The sequence below is a fragment of the Salvelinus namaycush genome, chromosome 13 (genome assembly GCF_016432855.1).
Source record: "Salvelinus namaycush isolate Seneca chromosome 13, SaNama_1.0, whole genome shotgun sequence".
In the NCBI taxonomy this organism is placed as follows: Eukaryota; Metazoa; Chordata; class Actinopteri; order Salmoniformes; family Salmonidae; genus Salvelinus; species Salvelinus namaycush.
The window spans coordinates 25,142,533-25,160,760 of record NC_052319.1 but is presented as its reverse complement, the minus strand read 5'-3'; the positions used below and the strand labels follow the sequence as shown (position 1 = coordinate 25,160,760).

Genomic DNA, 18,228 nt, shown 5'->3' with positions numbered 1-18,228 from the left:
GGGAAGAACAAGATGCCAATTATCTAAGCCATGTTAGACGGTCAACTAGACCTCATGGAAGCTTAGATTCGTTGGTTGATCAAAAAAAAGAGAAAAAGTTCAGGGTTGACCTGAGATGCGTTGGATCTCCATTTGATAAAAAGTCCAAACCGAGGGGCAGATCTAGATCTAAGGATGCTCCGGTTCGCACCTTGTACTTCAGAAGCTTATCACCAACAAGAGGGAAAAATAAAGAAAGTAATCTGAATGAAACCGCATCTGAACGAGCCCGCTCTCCACCTTCTATGTTTGGTGGAGAAAGGGTAAGTAGGTCTGAAAGGTTTAACGACAGACACAGTGACATCTACTGTGACAGACACACTGGCAGATTTAGCGACAAATTCAGTGACAGGTGCAGTGATAGATACAGCGATAGATTTAGTGACACAGAAAGCCTACACGGAGAGGTAAAAGTAAAGCTTGGCCTGTTACAAAATGCAGTCAAACAAAAAAAGAGGCTCTCTATGTCCACAATGTCATCATCAGAGTTTGACTTGGAGTCAAACGCAAGTGAATCTAGCTATGCAGATTATGTTGATCGATTAAGGGTCAAGAAGCCTGCCTCCTTACCTGGAGATTTACAGCATGCTCGACCTTTTGAAAGATACAATAGAAATGATAAAGTTTCTGCAGAATTCTATGGTAGATATGACATAATTCCCACACATAGTGCTGCATCGACACAGCCCCATGTGAGGCATTCATTTGAACCTCAGTCTCGGTCTAGGGCCATTCAAATGTTGAAAAGTGAACTACCAGCGGCAGGAAAAGAAAAGGACTTTGAAACACATATGGATGAAAAGGCCCTTACTCCAGGGGAACCTCAACATGAGGTCAGATTCGAACAAAAGATAGGTGAGGACTTAGAAAATCAAGGTGCACACTACATAGGAAATCAAGGTGAGGAATATTTAGGAAATCAAACTCAGTTTTCTGAAGACCTAAAGACAAAGATGGAGGGAAGATCACCACACATTGCTGCACGGAGATCTCCAAACATTGCTGCATTGGATAACTTTTCCAGATCCAGCCCAATCAAACCACTGAAGGAAATACTTTCCAGTGAGACGAGTATTACACAAGAGGATACTGTGAAGAGCACAGAACAATTTGAACATCCACCCAGCTCTGCGGAAAACCGCTATGAGAACATTGAAAGTGAATGTGAAGATAAACTTTTAGCCTTGAGGATTAGAAAATGGCAAAAGGGAATGCAGATGGACCAAGAGGAACAGTTTGAAAATGAAACAGACCATTCGAAGGCAAGGGATTCGCCATACATGCGATCTGAAATGCATGTTTATGGTGAGGAGGTAGAGACAAAAACAGCAATAGAAACTGTCAGTGAGGAGAAGCATTGGGAAGAGCATCATATATCCCAGGAAAAGGTCCTCTTATCCCAGGAAAAATGTTATGGATTGAAGAGTGGAACTGAACAGAATCTGTCCCTTTCCCAAACCAAAGAGAAGAATGCCAGTGAGAAAAAACAAGAAGAACACAATGTATCCCGGGAAGATGCCCACTTAACAATGGAAGAGCTCCACGTACCCCAAGAAAATATTAATTCCCCAAAAGAGAGGCATGCCAATATTTATGGTGAAGAGCAAGGGAGAAAAACTGCAACAGAAACTGAGGCATTCGCTTCCCAGCATTTGCCCTGTTCTCCAAAAGAGAGTCATGCAGAGAGTAGTGCGGGAAAAACTTGGGAAGAGCACCATTTATCCCTGGAAAATGTTGTCCCTTTCCAGAATTTGCCCCTTTCCCAAACAAGGAGTGCCAGTGTTAACAAAACCGGAGAAGAGCACCTTTTATCTCAGGATAATATTTATGGATTGAAGAGTGACAGTGAACAGAATTTGTCCAGTTCCCAAACAACAGACAGACGTACCATTGAGAAAATCCGAGAAGAATACCTTTCATCCCGAGAAGAGCGCCACCACTTATCACGGGAAGAGCTCTGCTTATCCCAGGAAAATATTTCTGGATTGAAGAGTGAAAGTGAACAGAATTTGCCCCGTTCCCCAAGAGAGAGACGTGCCAGTGTGAATAAAAAAGGAGAAGAGCACCATTTATCCCAGGAGAATATTTATGGGTTGAAGAGTGACAGTGAACAGAATTTGCCCCGTTCCCCAAGAGAGAGGCGTGCCAGTGAAAAGAAAACACGAGAAGAGCACCATGTATCCCAGGAAGGACTTCACTTATCCTGTGAAGAGCTCCACTTATCCCGGGAAAATATTTATGAATTAAAGAGCGAAAGTGAAAAGTTTGGGAGTGAGGAAGAGGCTCTGGCACATCGAATCATGAAATGGCAGCAAGACGTTTTGACTGAGCAGGAGAAAGCTGTTGACTTGGATTCTGATTGGGTTGGTGCGGATTACTCACCCTATGTTGCTAGAAAAAGGTCTGAATCAAAAATGGCTGCTGAGGGCACTGCTCTTGGATCAACCGCTCACTCTGAGGCAGATTCAGCGAGAAGAAGAAAGCCTTCCCCGGAAAAGACAGACTATGAAAAATTCCTGACTGAGGATGTCCCTCATGATTTCAGAGATGAGAGAAGGTCCACACAAGAAAAGACAGGAAACAAACATGTCCTGACTGAGAAGGATATTGCTCCTGAATATAGATATGACAGCTCCTCACCAGAAAAGACGGCAGGTGAAACGTTCCTGACTGAGGATGCCCCTCATGAGTACAGAGATGTAAGAATAAAGACTTCTGCAGAAAATACAACAAAGGAAATGCTTCTCCGTGATGATACAGCCCATGAAGGCCCAAAAAGGCCTTCTCCAGAAAAGATGACAAAGGAAAGGTTCCTGAGTGAACGTGCCCCTCATGACTACAGATATGAAGGAAGATCTTCGCCAGAAAGGACAGCAAAGGAAAAGTCCCAGAGTAAGGATATCCATCATTTCAAAGATGAAAGTTTCCAGTGGCCCCCTCCTCCTCAAACTGTTATTGATGAAACAAGGCTGCAGACCGAAAGTGAGTATTTTGTGAGCGAAGAGGAAGCCTTGGCTCAGCGCATCTTAAAATGGCAAGAAGACGTTCTCACCGAACAAGAAGAAGCTGTTGAATTAGAGTCTAACTGGGCTTTGGCTGAACATTCACAACACCCAAATAAAACCGATGCCAGTGGACCCGATGAAGGTTACTCTAATAAACTTGTGAAAGAATGCTCACCTGTGAGAGAACCCTCCCCTATGAGACAACATCACATTGGTCAGCATGAAAGTTCCTCTTTTGAACCAGTCTCTTATCAGAATGAGAAGTCTCATACAATGTCATTTGGGTCCTCACCTGTGAGAGAACGCTTGCCTGTGAAAGAACGCTCTCCAATTAAAGAGCGCTCTCCTGTGAAAGAATCGTCACCTATGAGACAACATCGAATTGGTGAGGTTGTCTCTCAAGAGGATTGGGCTATGGCTGAACTTTCACAACACCATCGTCAGAGAACGTATGCCAGTGGGGATGATGCCAATGACGGTCCTTCTTATGAACCTGTTTCTCATCATATAGAGAAGTTTCATCAAATGTTACTTGGCTTTCACTCACCGGTGAGAGGGTCCTCACCAGTTAGAGGGTCCTCACCAGGGAGAGAAACCTCACCTGGTAGAGAGCCCTCCCCTGGCAGAGAACGCTCACTTGGCAGAGTTCGATCACCTGTGAAAGAAGCCTCACCTGGTAGAGAAGCCTCACCTAGGATAGGCCGTTCACCTTTGAGAGAACATCACATTGGTCAGCATGGCTCTCAAGCCGAAGTTGGTACAGAAGGGCCTTCCAATTGGGAATCCGACTTAAGACCTGATGAAAAAGAAAAAGTGTCTTTGAGGACCACAGAGAGGAAAGAAGAACACAGAGAAATGCTATCAAAAGATGACCTTCAGCAAATGGACATGCATCAGAGGACAAAGGAGTTTGATAATACTTCACCGAAAACATCCCTACCTATCTTTGTGAGAGAAATCTCACCCATGAAAGTAAAGAGGGGAGAGATGACAGACTTTAAATGTCGTTTCCGGGGAGACCCTCAACCAACTGTCACTTGGCTCAAAGATGACCAACCAATCAGTCAAAACCCAGACTTTGATGTTCTCATCAAATTGAATGAAACCACATTAACCATCTACTATCCGACTATATACCACGAGGGGACATTTAGTTGTGTTATAACTAATACATTTGGAAAGTCAACCTCCTCTGCCACACTCGAAGTTACTGAGAGTGAGCAATTAAGAAAATCACCATCACCGGTGGCCTCGCGTAAAGTGAAAGTGACAACAGATTATGAAATTAGTGAAGAAGATCTTGACCAAATGATTGACGAGGAACTTGAATCGTACATAGACATTGAAACAGATGAGAAATCCTTTCTACAGGTGCCTCAGGCTGTCTTGTACAGACCTCGTGCTTCAGACTCACAATATTCTACTTCTCCTGTCGAGATCAGGATCACTGCTCCAACACCAGTCCCATTCGAAATGATTGAAAAAGATGCAGAGATGTCTGAGGACGATGGCAGTTCCCATCCTATGAAACACAAATTCACATTCTCCTATGATCCGAGTGATGCCGCTAAGGTAGTCAGTAAATCTGAGAACATAAGCTCTTCAGAAGGCCAAACCAGTAAGGTTGAAAGCAGTTCTGATGTGTTCTTCCAACCAGCTGTTGCTATTGCTGGATCTTCTGAGGTAGAAGCAGCCATGGCTGGTGAATGGGAACAATATATACTATCTGGAAATTCAGAAGATTTGAGGCAGTCCCCTCTGAGTGATACTGGTGATATTACTGACCAGGCATTGATGCTGACTTTGGACAGAACTTTAGGTTCCCACAGCCTTAAAATGACTGTTCCAAAAGTAACTAAACCAAAGCAAAGTGTTTCAAAAGAAGCACCTAGTATTACTGGGTGTGGTCGGCAATCATCTGCTGCAGTAGTCGAAATGTCACATATTAAGCAGGCTTTTGAGACACCTGTGTTGTCAGAGGCACCTGCATTGTCAGATACCACTGTTCATGAAGTGACAAAGTCCACAGAGTCATATTTCCCTGAGGATATCCCAGAAGTATCAATCCATCCTGAACAGGATGATATGTCATTGGTAACTAATGTTGTGGAAGGAACTCCACTGCAGGCCAAACAAGACACTATATTAATAGAAGGTAGTTATACACAAATTTCGAGAGACAAGTCAATTTCCCCCAAAAGTGGACCAGAGGTTGTCTTACTAGAAGGTAGTAATACACAAATTTCGACCAAAGCGAAGACAGTCTCTCCAAAACGTGCCCCTAAGCATGGCCAGACCATGTCTACTACTCAGGAGGAAGACAAGGAAATCTGTATGATTTCAGGAGAAACTGTTGAGGAAGCTGGCGTAATTGACACCCGTGGTGACTTAAAACACTTTGTTCCCCTCTCAAGTGTAGCAGAGGTGCAGGAGTCACCAAAACTTGTCAGACCTGAGGCAGTTAAAGCAGTAAAGACTAGCCATTCTCCAGAAAGTATAGGACCTGGTGTGATAGATGAAAGTATGAAAGAGGACAGTGGAAGTGCATTTGTCAGTACTGGCAGTAGCTTCATTCCTTGTGAGAAAGTCCCAGTGTCGGAGACCCCAGATGATGTTTCAATGTCAGCCGGTAATGAGGTTGTAAAGCCAAAAAGATTCTCTGGCTCATTTGCAGCTCCAGAAGTTCAGAGATTGGACACTGAGTCTTCTGTTCGCGAGGACATGACTCATATGAATGAAAATATGTCTATATTTGAACGCTCAAAGGGTAGCGCATTTGTCAGTGTTAGTGGGGCACGTAGTGAAATTGTTAGTGAAAAAACTGCAGAGGAAAATGAGGAACATGCTGATGCTGAGAGTGGTGAGCCTTCAGTGGTTTCAAAATCAGTGAGTATTAAGTTCAAAGAAGATGGTTTTACAGATGATCTTGCTGCACAAGGTTCACAACAGCAAGCAGAGGCTAAATCAGACAGTGCTTATCTAAGGACGGCTGTCAGTCAAGGTGCTACAGGTTTGACCTCACTTGAAGAGGAGGCAGTGACCTTCAGTACTGTTTATGACTACTACAACCCACCAACTGAGTGGGGCAGACCTCTATCACCAGAGTCGGAGATGTCCATTGAGTGTGGTAGCACATTTAGTGAGGAATTGACAGAAATCGAGCGGTTCTATACGCCAGCTTCTTCAACTGAAATTTTGCAGCTCCCGAAATCTCCCGAATCTTTCCACACTCCTGAAACTGAAACTCCAACAGGTTATATGACCCCTAATGAGTATGCCTTCTCTCCTCTTGAACATAAAAGAACATCTACTGACTTCAATGAGAGGTTATTTTCTCCTGCTAAGTTCTTGAGGTCACCCGATGATGAGGGCATTGAGACAACTCCCCCTGCATTTAGCTTAGAGGAAGGAATCTTCCTCTCAGAGCGTGCCCTTGGCCTTGGAGGACTACAGGAAAAAGTCCAGGGAATCCCTCCGGCTTTCCTCAAACCTCTCACCAAAAGGAGAGTTTTTGAACAAGATTCGTTATCGTTTTACGCTGAGGTGTTTGGGTTGCCTTCACCTGAAGTTAAGTGGTTTAGAAACAAAACCCAGCTTGTTGTAGAAGAAAGGATTACAATGGATAGAGATGGCGACAATATCACACTTGTTATTCAAAACATTACGAAAGCTGATCAAGGTGAATATATTTGCGAAGCTGTTAACTATGTAGGAGAGGCAAAAAGCGTTGCACTAGTTGTAGTTATATCCAACGAGGCCAGATACATGCCCCCACCACCAGCAGTCACCCACCAGCATGTGATGGAGTTTGATGTTGAGGAAGATGATGACTCATCGAGGTCTTGCTCCCCTCAGGAGATTCTATTAGAGGTGGAGCTGGATGAAAATGAGGTTAAAGAGTTTGAGAGACAGGTGAAGATAATTACCGTCCCAGAATACACCGCTGACAATAAAAGTATGATAATATCACTCGATGTTCTCCCGAGTATGTACGAGGAGAGTGGAGTTGACTTTGTAACGCAAGAAAGGGATGATTTGAAAATAGCTTTTGAGGTTACAGAAATGCCACCGCGCTTCATCAACCCAATTTGTGATATGGAAACCCCTGAAAATACAACTGTAATGTTTGAGTGTTCTCTGATGGGAATTCCCTCTCCCATAGTATCATGGTTTAAAGGTAACAAAAAGATCCCTCACGATAACAAGAAATACTTGTACTCATCTGATGGAGACAATCATTTCCTAAAGATCAGGAAAGCCAGCACTCATGATAGTGGAATATACACCTGCAGGGCCATCAATGTGGTTGGGGAAACTCTTTGCAGGGCATCTCTTCTTGTGTTGAATCCCAAAAACTTTATAGGGAAAACAAGAGGAAGAGAATTGACAGCTGTGTCTCTTGGTAGTGCTAAAGTTCAGCCTCAAAAGTTTGACTTGGTTGTTGGGAATGAGTTTGATGGTGAGCAGGCATCAGAAATAGAGCTGGAATTTGAATTTGAGCAGGAAGCTGATGAATCACAAAAGGCTGTTAGACTCGTAGCCATGACAGACAATGAGATGAGCGAGCAGGGAGAGAAATATGTCAGTATAAATTTTGATGTTTTCGCAGAGCCCGCCAAAGATGATAAAATAGAATTCAAAGGAAAGTCATCGGAATCGTGTAGTTTCCAGTTTCAAATGACTGAAACTCCACCAAAATGCATTATTCCTTTGACAAACGTCACTGCAGCAGTAGGAACTCCAGTGGTCCTCCAGTGTTTAGTTAATGGTAAACCTCATCCCACTGCTGAATGGTACAAAGATGGCGATCCAGTGAAAGAAACTAGGTACATGATCCAAGAGAAAGCATCTGGACATTTTAATTTGATCATAACAAATGTCACTCAAAATGATGCTGGAGAGTACAAGTGTCTCATCCAAAATAAATCTGGATATACTGAAACAACTGCTTTGTTGAAAGTGTTCTAATCTCTTCATGTAATTTATTTTCATGTGGAAGTTGAACTCAATTAAGCAATTGTATGTTCGAAAAGTAGCTTTTGTTAATTATTCTGAGATACATGTGAAAGGTTTTCTGAAATTAGGTATAGATCTTATTTATTGTGTATAGTGTGTAATCACTTCACACATAAGAGTAATTATAAATGTTATATAATCATGTTTGGTATGTTTGAATGTTGAATGTTTGCTTATCAAAATAGTAAAACAAAAGTTAATGCTTCTTGTTTTATTTAACGTGACAACGTGTATGAATACTTACCACCCATGTGTAATCAAAACATTGTTATCAAGACATTCGTGTTAGGCCCAAAATGTCCAATGTTTTATTATTTCAAATTAATCATATAATTGAATATATAGTCATACATAATATAACAAATACAAAAAACTCTGGGGCTTATCTAATTGTTCATTGGGGATTTCTCGGACCCAGATCAAGCGTACTCCTGAACGAAAAAGCATGCTCAATGGAGAACTGGGGATCCAATTCCCAGTGTGTAGTGTTGAAGTTGGAATTTACATTAGGGTAAACAGCATGACTGTCCGCCCCAGCACCTTTGTTATAGTTTTTATTTTGTGGCCGAAATGGAGGTGAGGTGCGTAAAGCAGTGTGGTAAAAATAATACTTACAGTACATATTCTGCTGTTCTATCGCGCGTGCAATGAAGTCGGGAAAAACAGTGGGTGTTGTTTTCAGTAACGTTGTTGTTGTAATATCCCAAACGGATGTGGCAGTTTCACCATTAAGGGTTCCAGCTTTAAGAAGTGCATGTCAAATTATCAATATGTATGCAACCATGATAATTCCATCTTAACATGATGCTGTACAATCAGTGATGTGCAGAATTTAAACATTTTCTTTGTGAATGAGTTTCTGATAATATTTTGTTTCTTTTGGTTAATGATTTAAAAAATATATATATTGTACACAAAAAAAATTCAATATCTAACACAATTTGAATCTAATATTGAATGTACTATTGTAGAGTTTATTTTTTCATTAGGACTACAGTGGCAAAGTACATCCATTCAAAATAAAGCCTTGGGGTTGGCTGTAAAATTACATTTTTTAAAAGGATATGTTCATTATATACATTATATGTGCTGTAAATATGTGTTTCACTGTATGTTTGAGGCAATTGTATTCTTAATGAATACTGTATATTTGGGCTTATAAAAGACTTACCAATTTGACTGATCTCAATAAAGTATGACAGAGTATTCATTTGGAAATGGGAGTAATTGAAATTCATGATTTGTTTGTACAGAAATCACTTCACTTTGTCTCTAACAGAGTTTATTTATGTATAAATAAAATAGTTATATACTGATGTATTTATTGTATGTTTTTTTTAATGTAAAGTAATGTTGATGTCAACCTTTAAGTTTTTGCAGCGGACACACAGTTGACCAGCATAACCCTGTCTTTAATGGACATTTTATCTCAATCTTACAAATTATTTTTTACACAGAATATTCTAGGTCGACTGTGACCACAGTGGAAGAAGAACAAGAATCCTACACCACTGGCCTTCAGTTACCTCAAACATCCAAAACACTTGAACTCCAGCCAGAGTCTAAATACTATTCGAGTACTTTAGAGGATAAAAAAGAAAAGCCTATATTTTTGACCCAACTCTCACCAGCAGCTGTCAATGTTGGGGAGTCAGCTATATTTACTATCACAGTATCTGGTCTTCCAAAGCCTACTGTTCAGTGGTTTCATAATGGGAAAGTAATTACTTCTTCATCAATTTACAAATTGGTTCAAGAAAAAGATGAGTATACCTTAATAATATCTGAGGTAAAAACAGAGTATAAAGGCGAGTACACTTGTACAGCTAGCAATAGATTTGGCCAGACAACTTGTACTACTTACCTGGAGGTAAGTAAGAGAGCTTCAACTACAGCTGAGCAATGGGTGGAAAAAATGTTCAAAGCCACTGTCCAACCTCCAAATTTCACTAGCCAAATCAAACCTATAAAATGCCAAGAGGGAGGTGAGGCTTACTTTAAATATAAAGTAACTGGTGATCCAATACCAGATGTACAGTGGTATAAAAGTGCTCGTCAAATTCAGCCTGGTAAGTACTGCATTATAGTGAACAACCCAGATGGCTCTGGCTTCATCAACATGAAGGGCATTCAACAGCAGGACAGTGGTCTCTATACATGTAAGGCTTCCAACCCATCTGGGGAGGCCTCTTGTAGTGCTGACCTAATTGTGTTCAAAGAGCCTATCTCTGTATCTCAGCGTAAGGAACACATGGTTGTTCAAAAAGGTTATAAAGTATCCATGACTGCTGAACAAGCTACAGAGTCCCGCTTGTACGAGGTCAACCTTCCTGGAGAGACCAGAGCCAGAGATCAAGCAGGACATCAGATGGTGTACACCATTGGCACCGAGGACAGCCAGGTTGTTTCCAGTGAGCAAGTACAACCCCTTAGAGAGTTGGATATGTCTGCAGCTACTGTCCAAAGAGAGAGGGTCACCCACCAGGCTGCAGTTCTGCAGTCACATGAGGTACAAGAGAGAGTGTCTGTGGGTGTCACTCTTCCACCTGAAGTTTCAGTAGTTTCTACGAAACAACACCGTACGGCTCCCTTTCATACATCTGCTGTTCAGGATAGCCCACAGCTCACAGAGCAGCACTGTGACCGTATCCAAAGCCCAGTAGTCGTAGAGCTTCAGTCTTCAAAAGAGAAGCGCTCTAAAATAATGTCTGCCACTTCCGAGGAGATAACCACCTTGGCGAGTGTAAGCACAGAGATGTCAGGTGAAAGGAAGACAGATAAAGTAAAGCCAACCTCCGAGCCAAAACATCTTGTCAGTAGTCATCTTGTTGAATCCCAACTGTCAATTTTAAAAGAACGATCGCAAGACATTCCCAAGCCACAGGAGGAAAAAAGTTACAAAGTCAAAGAAGGCATTAAGATATTGTATTCCGCTATGTCAACTGAAAAACAGATGATTCCTGAGGGCCATACCACAGATGTGCCATCTTCTGACTCTGCTCTACAATCTTCAGTGACAAAAGAATCGTTCAAACCAATCCTAGCCTCAGTTTCTGAGACAAAACAAACCTTATCAAAAGAGACAAAATTTACCATGCAGAAGCCAGAGGCAGAAAAGGCTCTCCTTCGTAAAGATTACATTATGAAATCTGCACTGACAGCTGAGGAAAAGCAAATGTTACAAGCTGAACAAACAAAACAAGTGAAGAGTTTAGAAAGTGCTACCTCATTATTTTCTCAGGTAGAAGGTGAACAGGTACTGCATTTGCAGATAATTAGAGATCAGGATATCCTACCATCTGAGGAACCATTTACTTGTGAGAAACCAGCTGTAGAACAAGCAGGTGCCAGGAAAAGCCCTACTCTTTTACATACAGTAACCCACGATGAACGGACATCTGTCACTTGCGAAGATACGACTGAGTTTGAGGCCAAGAGAGACACAATGACCATTCAGCCCCAAAAACAAGCCCCTACCCCATTACATCTTCAGTCATTTCATCCAGGAGGTGCCTTAACCAAAGAGGGAATTATTACCATTGAAAAGCCAGCCCAACAGACAGCAACACAGAAGCAGGAGAAAGCCAGAAAACACGCAGCATCCTCAGAGGAAAAAATGGAGCTTAGCGCAGATTATTCCAAAGATCTTGATGTGTCTGTGACAGGAGTTCAGTCAAAGCTTAGAACAGAACCCAGACCACAGAACATTCTTCAGGTCACATCAAAGCCCATGCAGATATCCAAAGAAACACCATTTACTAGTGATGCCAAACAGCAGCGTGCATTAATCCAAAAAGAAGATCGTTGGAACATCATGCAAGTTACAAGTGTGGCAGATAGTCAAGCGTTAGAGGAGGGACATACTGAGAGTTTGACAGCTGTTGACAAATTTACATGCAAATCCGAAATAGAGCCTAAAGTACCTGCTGAGCCCATACAAATAGAGGAGAAGGCGATCACAACTGAGAGTAGTGTACTTCTAGAAGCAACAGAGCAAGATTTTGCCATCCAGATACAGGAAGGACAGTCTGTTAGACAGTCAATAATGATGGATGAAAAGCGTATATTGATTGGGGAAATGTCTCAGCAAATAACCAAATCAGAGTCAACAAAAGGTAGCCTTAAAACTCAGCACAAAATGGCTGTTTTCGTTTCAGAGTCTGGAGAAAGTCGAACTCTTCCAAAGGAGCTCACATTTGTTATTCAGATTCCAAAACCAACAAGTTTGGACATCAGACGTCAGTTGAAAGATGCACTTCAGTCTGCTGTGGCTCTTGATCAGCCACTTATATTAGCAGACGTTGTTGGAAGTTTAGAGGCTACTGAGGTACAGGAAGTGAAGGTACTCAAGGAACCTAGGCGTGCGATGTTCACTTATCTTATCACAACACCAGGTGCCCCTATGGAAATAACACTTGCTTTTGAAGGTCAGTACCCCAAGACTGCAGATCTAAGGACTGAACTCCAGGCAGCTTTCTACTCAATTATCTATCACGAGCAGCATGTTCTTACATCTGAGCAACCTGGCACACTGCAAATCGACAAGCCCCAAAGACTAAAGGTTAGCAGTGCATCCTCCAAAGAAATATTGTCATCCGTAGTTGAGACAGTAAAAGTAGCAGAAAGTGTAGTTGATTTCACAACACCTAAATCTCAGGCTGCTAAACGAAAGACAGAATCTCGGGCTACACATGAAACAGCAACAGCTGAGGAACGTATTGTGGTGCAAGAGTCCAAAGTAACTCAATCCAACTTGGGCGGTCAAGTAATGGAAGTTACTACAGAATCACATGCTGAGTTTGAACAGACAGTACAGGTGGCCAGACAGGAGGTTAGAACTATGACTGTAAAAGGTTATGAGAGAGATGTAGGTATGGTTGATATCACCACCGATATGCCCATGACATCCATTCCAACTGAACAGTCTGTAGATGTACTCATCCAAAAAGAACACAGGGAGGAATTTATTTCAGAAGAGGTCAAAAAATCTAAACCTCAAGGAAACGTAAAAGATTATCCCATTATTGAAACTTTCCTTGAGGACATTACCACTGAGGAGCATTGTAAGGTTACATACACTGTGACAGTACAGTATGTTACAAAAGCTAATTGGCTTTTCAATGGACAAATAATTCAATCTGGCAAAGAGTTCAAGTGTTTCAAAGAACATGACACATACACACTTACAATCATGAAAATTATCAAGGAGAAGCACGAAGGAGAATATGTCTTTGAGGCTGTGAATGAAGCTGGAAAGACCACAACATCATCAAGACTCACAGTTGTCTCGAAAGGTTGGATAATGGGGATAGTTTTATTGTTACTCGTCACCATACACATAAACTAACTTTATCATTCATTACATTTTTATAACGTAATATAACATTTTAATTTCATATTGGCAGCAAACTCATACTTTATTTCATACATATTTATTTTTAGCAAATTAATTACTAAATAAAAACAAATATTGATAGAATTTTCAGCATGAATTTACTATACTTTCAATCCACTACTAATTCACCTTAGTATTTCTCTATATCATTCCCCACATGCTTATTTCTTCTATATCATTCCCAGGTATTTTTGTCACCCATGAACTATAACATTTCATTCTTGGTCATTCTCCACTGAGCACTGAAATCTTTTTGCATGCTTTCAGGGGCAAATATATCATGGTTTCATTCTTCATGATGTTACTTTCCTCCTTCCTCTATCATGAAGTCACTTTCCTTCTTCCTCCTCTAACCATTTCACCATTTCTTCACAGTCACTCCTGGAATGCATCCCACCATCCCTGTTCCAGCTCTGTGTACCATTTGTCTACTTGTCATTTTTCGCATCATTATCTACCTGTGTACTAATTTACTTTTCTTTTTGTGCACATTATAGTGCCACCTGTTTTCAGGTACAAAATTGTTCCCCTGGAGATCAATGTTGGCAGTGGAGCCAAGTTTGAATGTGAAATTGAAGAGGCACCAAATGTGAACTTCAAATGGTTCAAGTCTGGCACTTCGATCAAAGAGAGTGCAAATTGTCACATTCTCAGTCAGCAACTGACATCTTCATTGGAGCTCCTGAGCCCAACCAAAGCTGACAGTGGTGAATACACCTGCAAGGCTACAAACCAGCATGGCAGTGACACCTGTGCTGCCATACTGACAGTGACTGGTGAGTCCTCTGTTTCCTTTAACATTATTTATACAACTGTATGTATATTGCTGTTTTTTTAAGGTTGAATACAATACAACACATTTTAATGTGCACTTGTTGTCTCAACATTTGTATATTGTACCGGTTTGTAAAGTAAATGAAGTATTCATATCCTATTGCTTTTTTTTATCTTTATTTACTTTTTTTATAGAGATGTACCCGCCAGTATTTAGTACAAAGCCTGATCACATGACTTTATACGTGGGCAAACAAGCAACCTTCCAGTGTGTAGTTACTGGCTCTTCACCGGTGACTATTGTCTGGCACAAAGACAACATTGCTATCTCTCCGGGGGGAAGCTATCAAATATCATCTGACAAGACCAAATATTCCCTACAAATCAAAAATCTTCAGCTGAACGATCAGGGCACATACCTTTGCAAAGCATCGAACAGTGTTGGTACTGCTACATGCAGTTCAGAGTTGAGGGTTATCAACAAACCCAGTTTCATAAAGACCTTTGAGGCCTCGGTGTCTTCAGCCGTTGGTAACACACTGCGGCTCGAAGGTCAAGTGGATGAGGACACTGGAGTGTCCATCACCTGGATGAAAGATGGCAAAAAGCTTCATCAAACAATGGATTGTAAACAATCCTTTGAAGACAAGGTTGTCGTTCTTGAAATTACAAAGGCAAAACTGAAAGATTCAGGGAAATATGTATGTACAGCTTCAAATGATGCTGGGAGTGCAACTTGTCCTACCACGTTGACGGTACAAGGTAAGGTCTTTAAGTAGATTTCTGTACTAACACAGTGTTTGTGCACTTACAGATCTGCTTACTAGGAACTAATTGTAAAAAACAGCTGTTGAGTCCTCTTTGAAACAGCCACTAACGCTATGCAGCTTCTGTATGTCTTCTTATTTTCTCTTTCTTGAACTCTTCTCTTTTGTATTGATTCTTGTTTGACAACACATTTGCTGTTTTGCAATCCAAAACTTATTTCAGAGCCCCCTACCTTTGTTAAGAAAATGGAACCAAAACTAATGTGGAAGCAGGGCATAGCTGCTCGGATGCAGTGCACAGTCAAAGGATCAGCTGAACTCAAAGCTTCCTGGTTTCTGAATGACAAGGAGCTCAGTGATGGAGATAAATATAAAATCAATTTCAAGGCTGGTCTTGCAACTTTGGAAATAATCGATGTAAACGTGTTAGACAGCGGAAACTACACTTGTGAGGTGTCAAACGAAGCTGGTAGTGAGAGCTGCAGCACTGAGTTATCTGTAAAAGGTTTGTCACCATTCTTTACTTACAATTATTTTAAAAATCTAACAGATAGTTGTATAATTGAATCTGATCTCTACTCTTAGAGCCCCCTTCCCTTCGAAAAGAATTGCAAATGGTTGAGACAGTGAAGGGAACTCCTGCCGTACTCGAATGTGAAATTAAAGGAACAGCTCCATTTGAAATCACCTGGTTGAAGAATAAGAAACCAGTCGTCACCACAGATAAAAAGTACAAGATCGTCTCTCAGGAGTCCATTGCTCGTTTGGAGTTCTGCTCATTTGAAAGTGCAGACATTGGGGATTACCAGTGCTGCATAGCTAATGATGTTGGTAAAATCACCACTAAGGCACTGGCCAAACTAAAAGGTTAGTATTGTTGATAAATTAAAATAACTCAAATTGATTTATCTAAATATGGTATGTTTTCTAAAGAACATGGTTCATTGATTTTATAATATGTTTTGTATAGAACCACCAACATTTGCAAAGAAGATTGAAACCATTACAGCAACATTGGGAGATTCTGTGAAACTGCAGGGCACATTGAAAGGCTCACCCCCCATTTCCGTCAAATGGATAAAGGACACTGAAATGTTGAGAGATGATGATCCAAATATCAAAATGACATTTGAGAACAACATTGCTATTTTGTCAATAACAACTGTTGCCATTAGCCATGGTGGCAAGTACACTTGCCAAGCAGAGAATGAGGCTGGACAAAACAAATGTGAAGCCACTCTAACAGTTCAAGGTTAGAGTTGAACATTTAAATGAAACATTTACATATATTTATGTATTACATATAAACACATTATACTCTTGTGACACCTCAATCTAATTAATTTTACTTTAATATAGAACCTGCTAGAATCTTAGAGAAAGCAGAATCCATCAATGTGACTTCAGGGGAATCTGCAACCTTGGAATGCAAAATCGCTGGAAGCCCAGAACTTAAAGTGAAATGGTTCCAGGATGGAAAGGAGATGAAAGGGAGTCGAAAATATAAAATAACTCTGAAAGATAATATTGCCATCTTAAAGATTCTTGCATCTGAAAAAGCAGACTCTTCCGAATACAAGATGGAAGTGTCCAACCGTGTTGGAAAGGACCAGTGCTCATGCTCTATTACTGTGCTGGGTTAGCTTTTCTTCTTTGCTACTTTTAATAGTTTGTTTTCATGACATTTATTTTAACTTGCAATGTACAGTATGACTTAACTTTTTCTTTCCAAAACAGATCGTATCATACCACCCTCTTTCACAAGGTCTCTGAAAAGACTTGATGGAATTATGGGTAACGATATTTCAATGGATTGCAAAGTATCTGGATCCCAGCCTATGACTCTGTCTTGGTTCAAAGACGATAAAGAAATTCAGTTCGGAGATAGATATTTACCTGAAATCAAAGACAACTCAGCTGCACTGAAAATTACTAAATTGGAAAAGGTTGATGCTGGAGTGTACACATGCCGGGCAACAAATTCTGCTGGATCTGAAGAAAGCAGTGGAACCTTATATGTCAAAGGTTTATAAAGTTTAAGTAATTCTTTATCCCTATGTTTTTACTTCTAATTGAAGTAGGCCTATGGCGTTTTCTTGGGGTAATATGATGATGAAAAATAAATATTTTGTCCTTTTAATTAATTTTAGAACCTCCAGTCTTCACATTGAAACCTGACAACCAAGATGTCATACCAGGATCTACCATTGTCTTGAAGTGTGCTTTCACTGGAACAGCTCCTCTTATGATCAAGTGGTTCAGAGACGACAAGGAGATATCAAGTGGGGGCACATTTTTTATCAAGAAGGAGACCTCCTTAAGTTTTTTGGAACTTCACTCAGTAAAACCCACTGACTCAGCTAACTACACATGCCAAGTGGCCAATGACGCTGGAAAGATGGCATGCACTGCTGTCTTGTTTGTGAAAGGTGACCTTCTTACATATACCCGGCTCAATATGCATTTGTTGTTCTTCTGTTCTTGCATCAATGTTTGTTTACTTGACTGATAATCAATGTCAAACTCTTTTTTAGAACCTCCAATGTTTGTGGTGAAGCTTGAGTCTACGAAACTAGTAGTGAAAGGAAGTGCTGTAAAGCTGGAGTGTAAAGCAACTGGCACCCCTGAGATCAGTTTTAAGTGGTTAAAGAATGAGATTGAGATAACACAAAAGGAGAAATACAAAATGGCTGTCACCAATTCAGTTGCCTCATTGGAGTTTGTCAACTGCTCTGTTGATGATAGTGGAAATTATGTTTGTGTGGCATCAAGTGAGGCTGGTAGTGACCACAGCGGCAGCACAGTTACAGTTAAAGGTGTGTTGAGTATTCCGCTTACTGATTTTTTTTAGATTAATCCATTTAGATTTTTGTTGATTGTATTCTGACTTGATTGCCATCTTCTTTTAGAACCTCCAATATTTACAAGGACCTTTGAATCCAGAGAAGTTATCAAAGGATCTGATATTATGTTGGAAGGAAAGCTTGCAGGCTCTGCTCCATTCAACGTATCATTTTACAAAAACACAAAGGCGATCAGAAATGATAAAAGACACAAGATAGTCTTAAAGGATGACATAGTTACCCTCCAGATCCTGGCAATTGAAGCCGGAGATGCTGGAAAATATCAGTGTACAGTAGAAAATGAAGTTGGGAAGTCATCTTGTGATTGTGAGATGGCACTGAAAGGTTGGTGTGAAAACCTTCATTTTAAATATATGTATCTGTTCATT

At 40.7% G+C, this 18,228-nt stretch overlaps 1 protein-coding gene across 1 annotated transcript in view; it reads left to right on the top strand.

The window, feature by feature from the left end:
• The window catches only part of ttn.2 (titin, tandem duplicate 2), a 179,301-nt gene that overhangs the window by 26,588 nt on the left and 134,485 nt on the right, over positions 1 to 18,228 (top strand). The window contains 10 exon segments of the mRNA XM_039006530.1: positions 9,518 to 13,354; positions 13,953 to 14,231; positions 14,425 to 14,991; positions 15,220 to 15,501; positions 15,582 to 15,863; positions 15,967 to 16,248; positions 16,356 to 16,634; positions 17,147 to 17,425; positions 17,531 to 17,812; positions 17,906 to 18,184. Coding sequence (XP_038862458.1) covers positions 9,518 to 13,354; positions 13,953 to 14,231; positions 14,425 to 14,991; positions 15,220 to 15,501; positions 15,582 to 15,863; positions 15,967 to 16,248; positions 16,356 to 16,634; positions 17,147 to 17,425; positions 17,531 to 17,812; positions 17,906 to 18,184 — 6,648 coding nt within the window.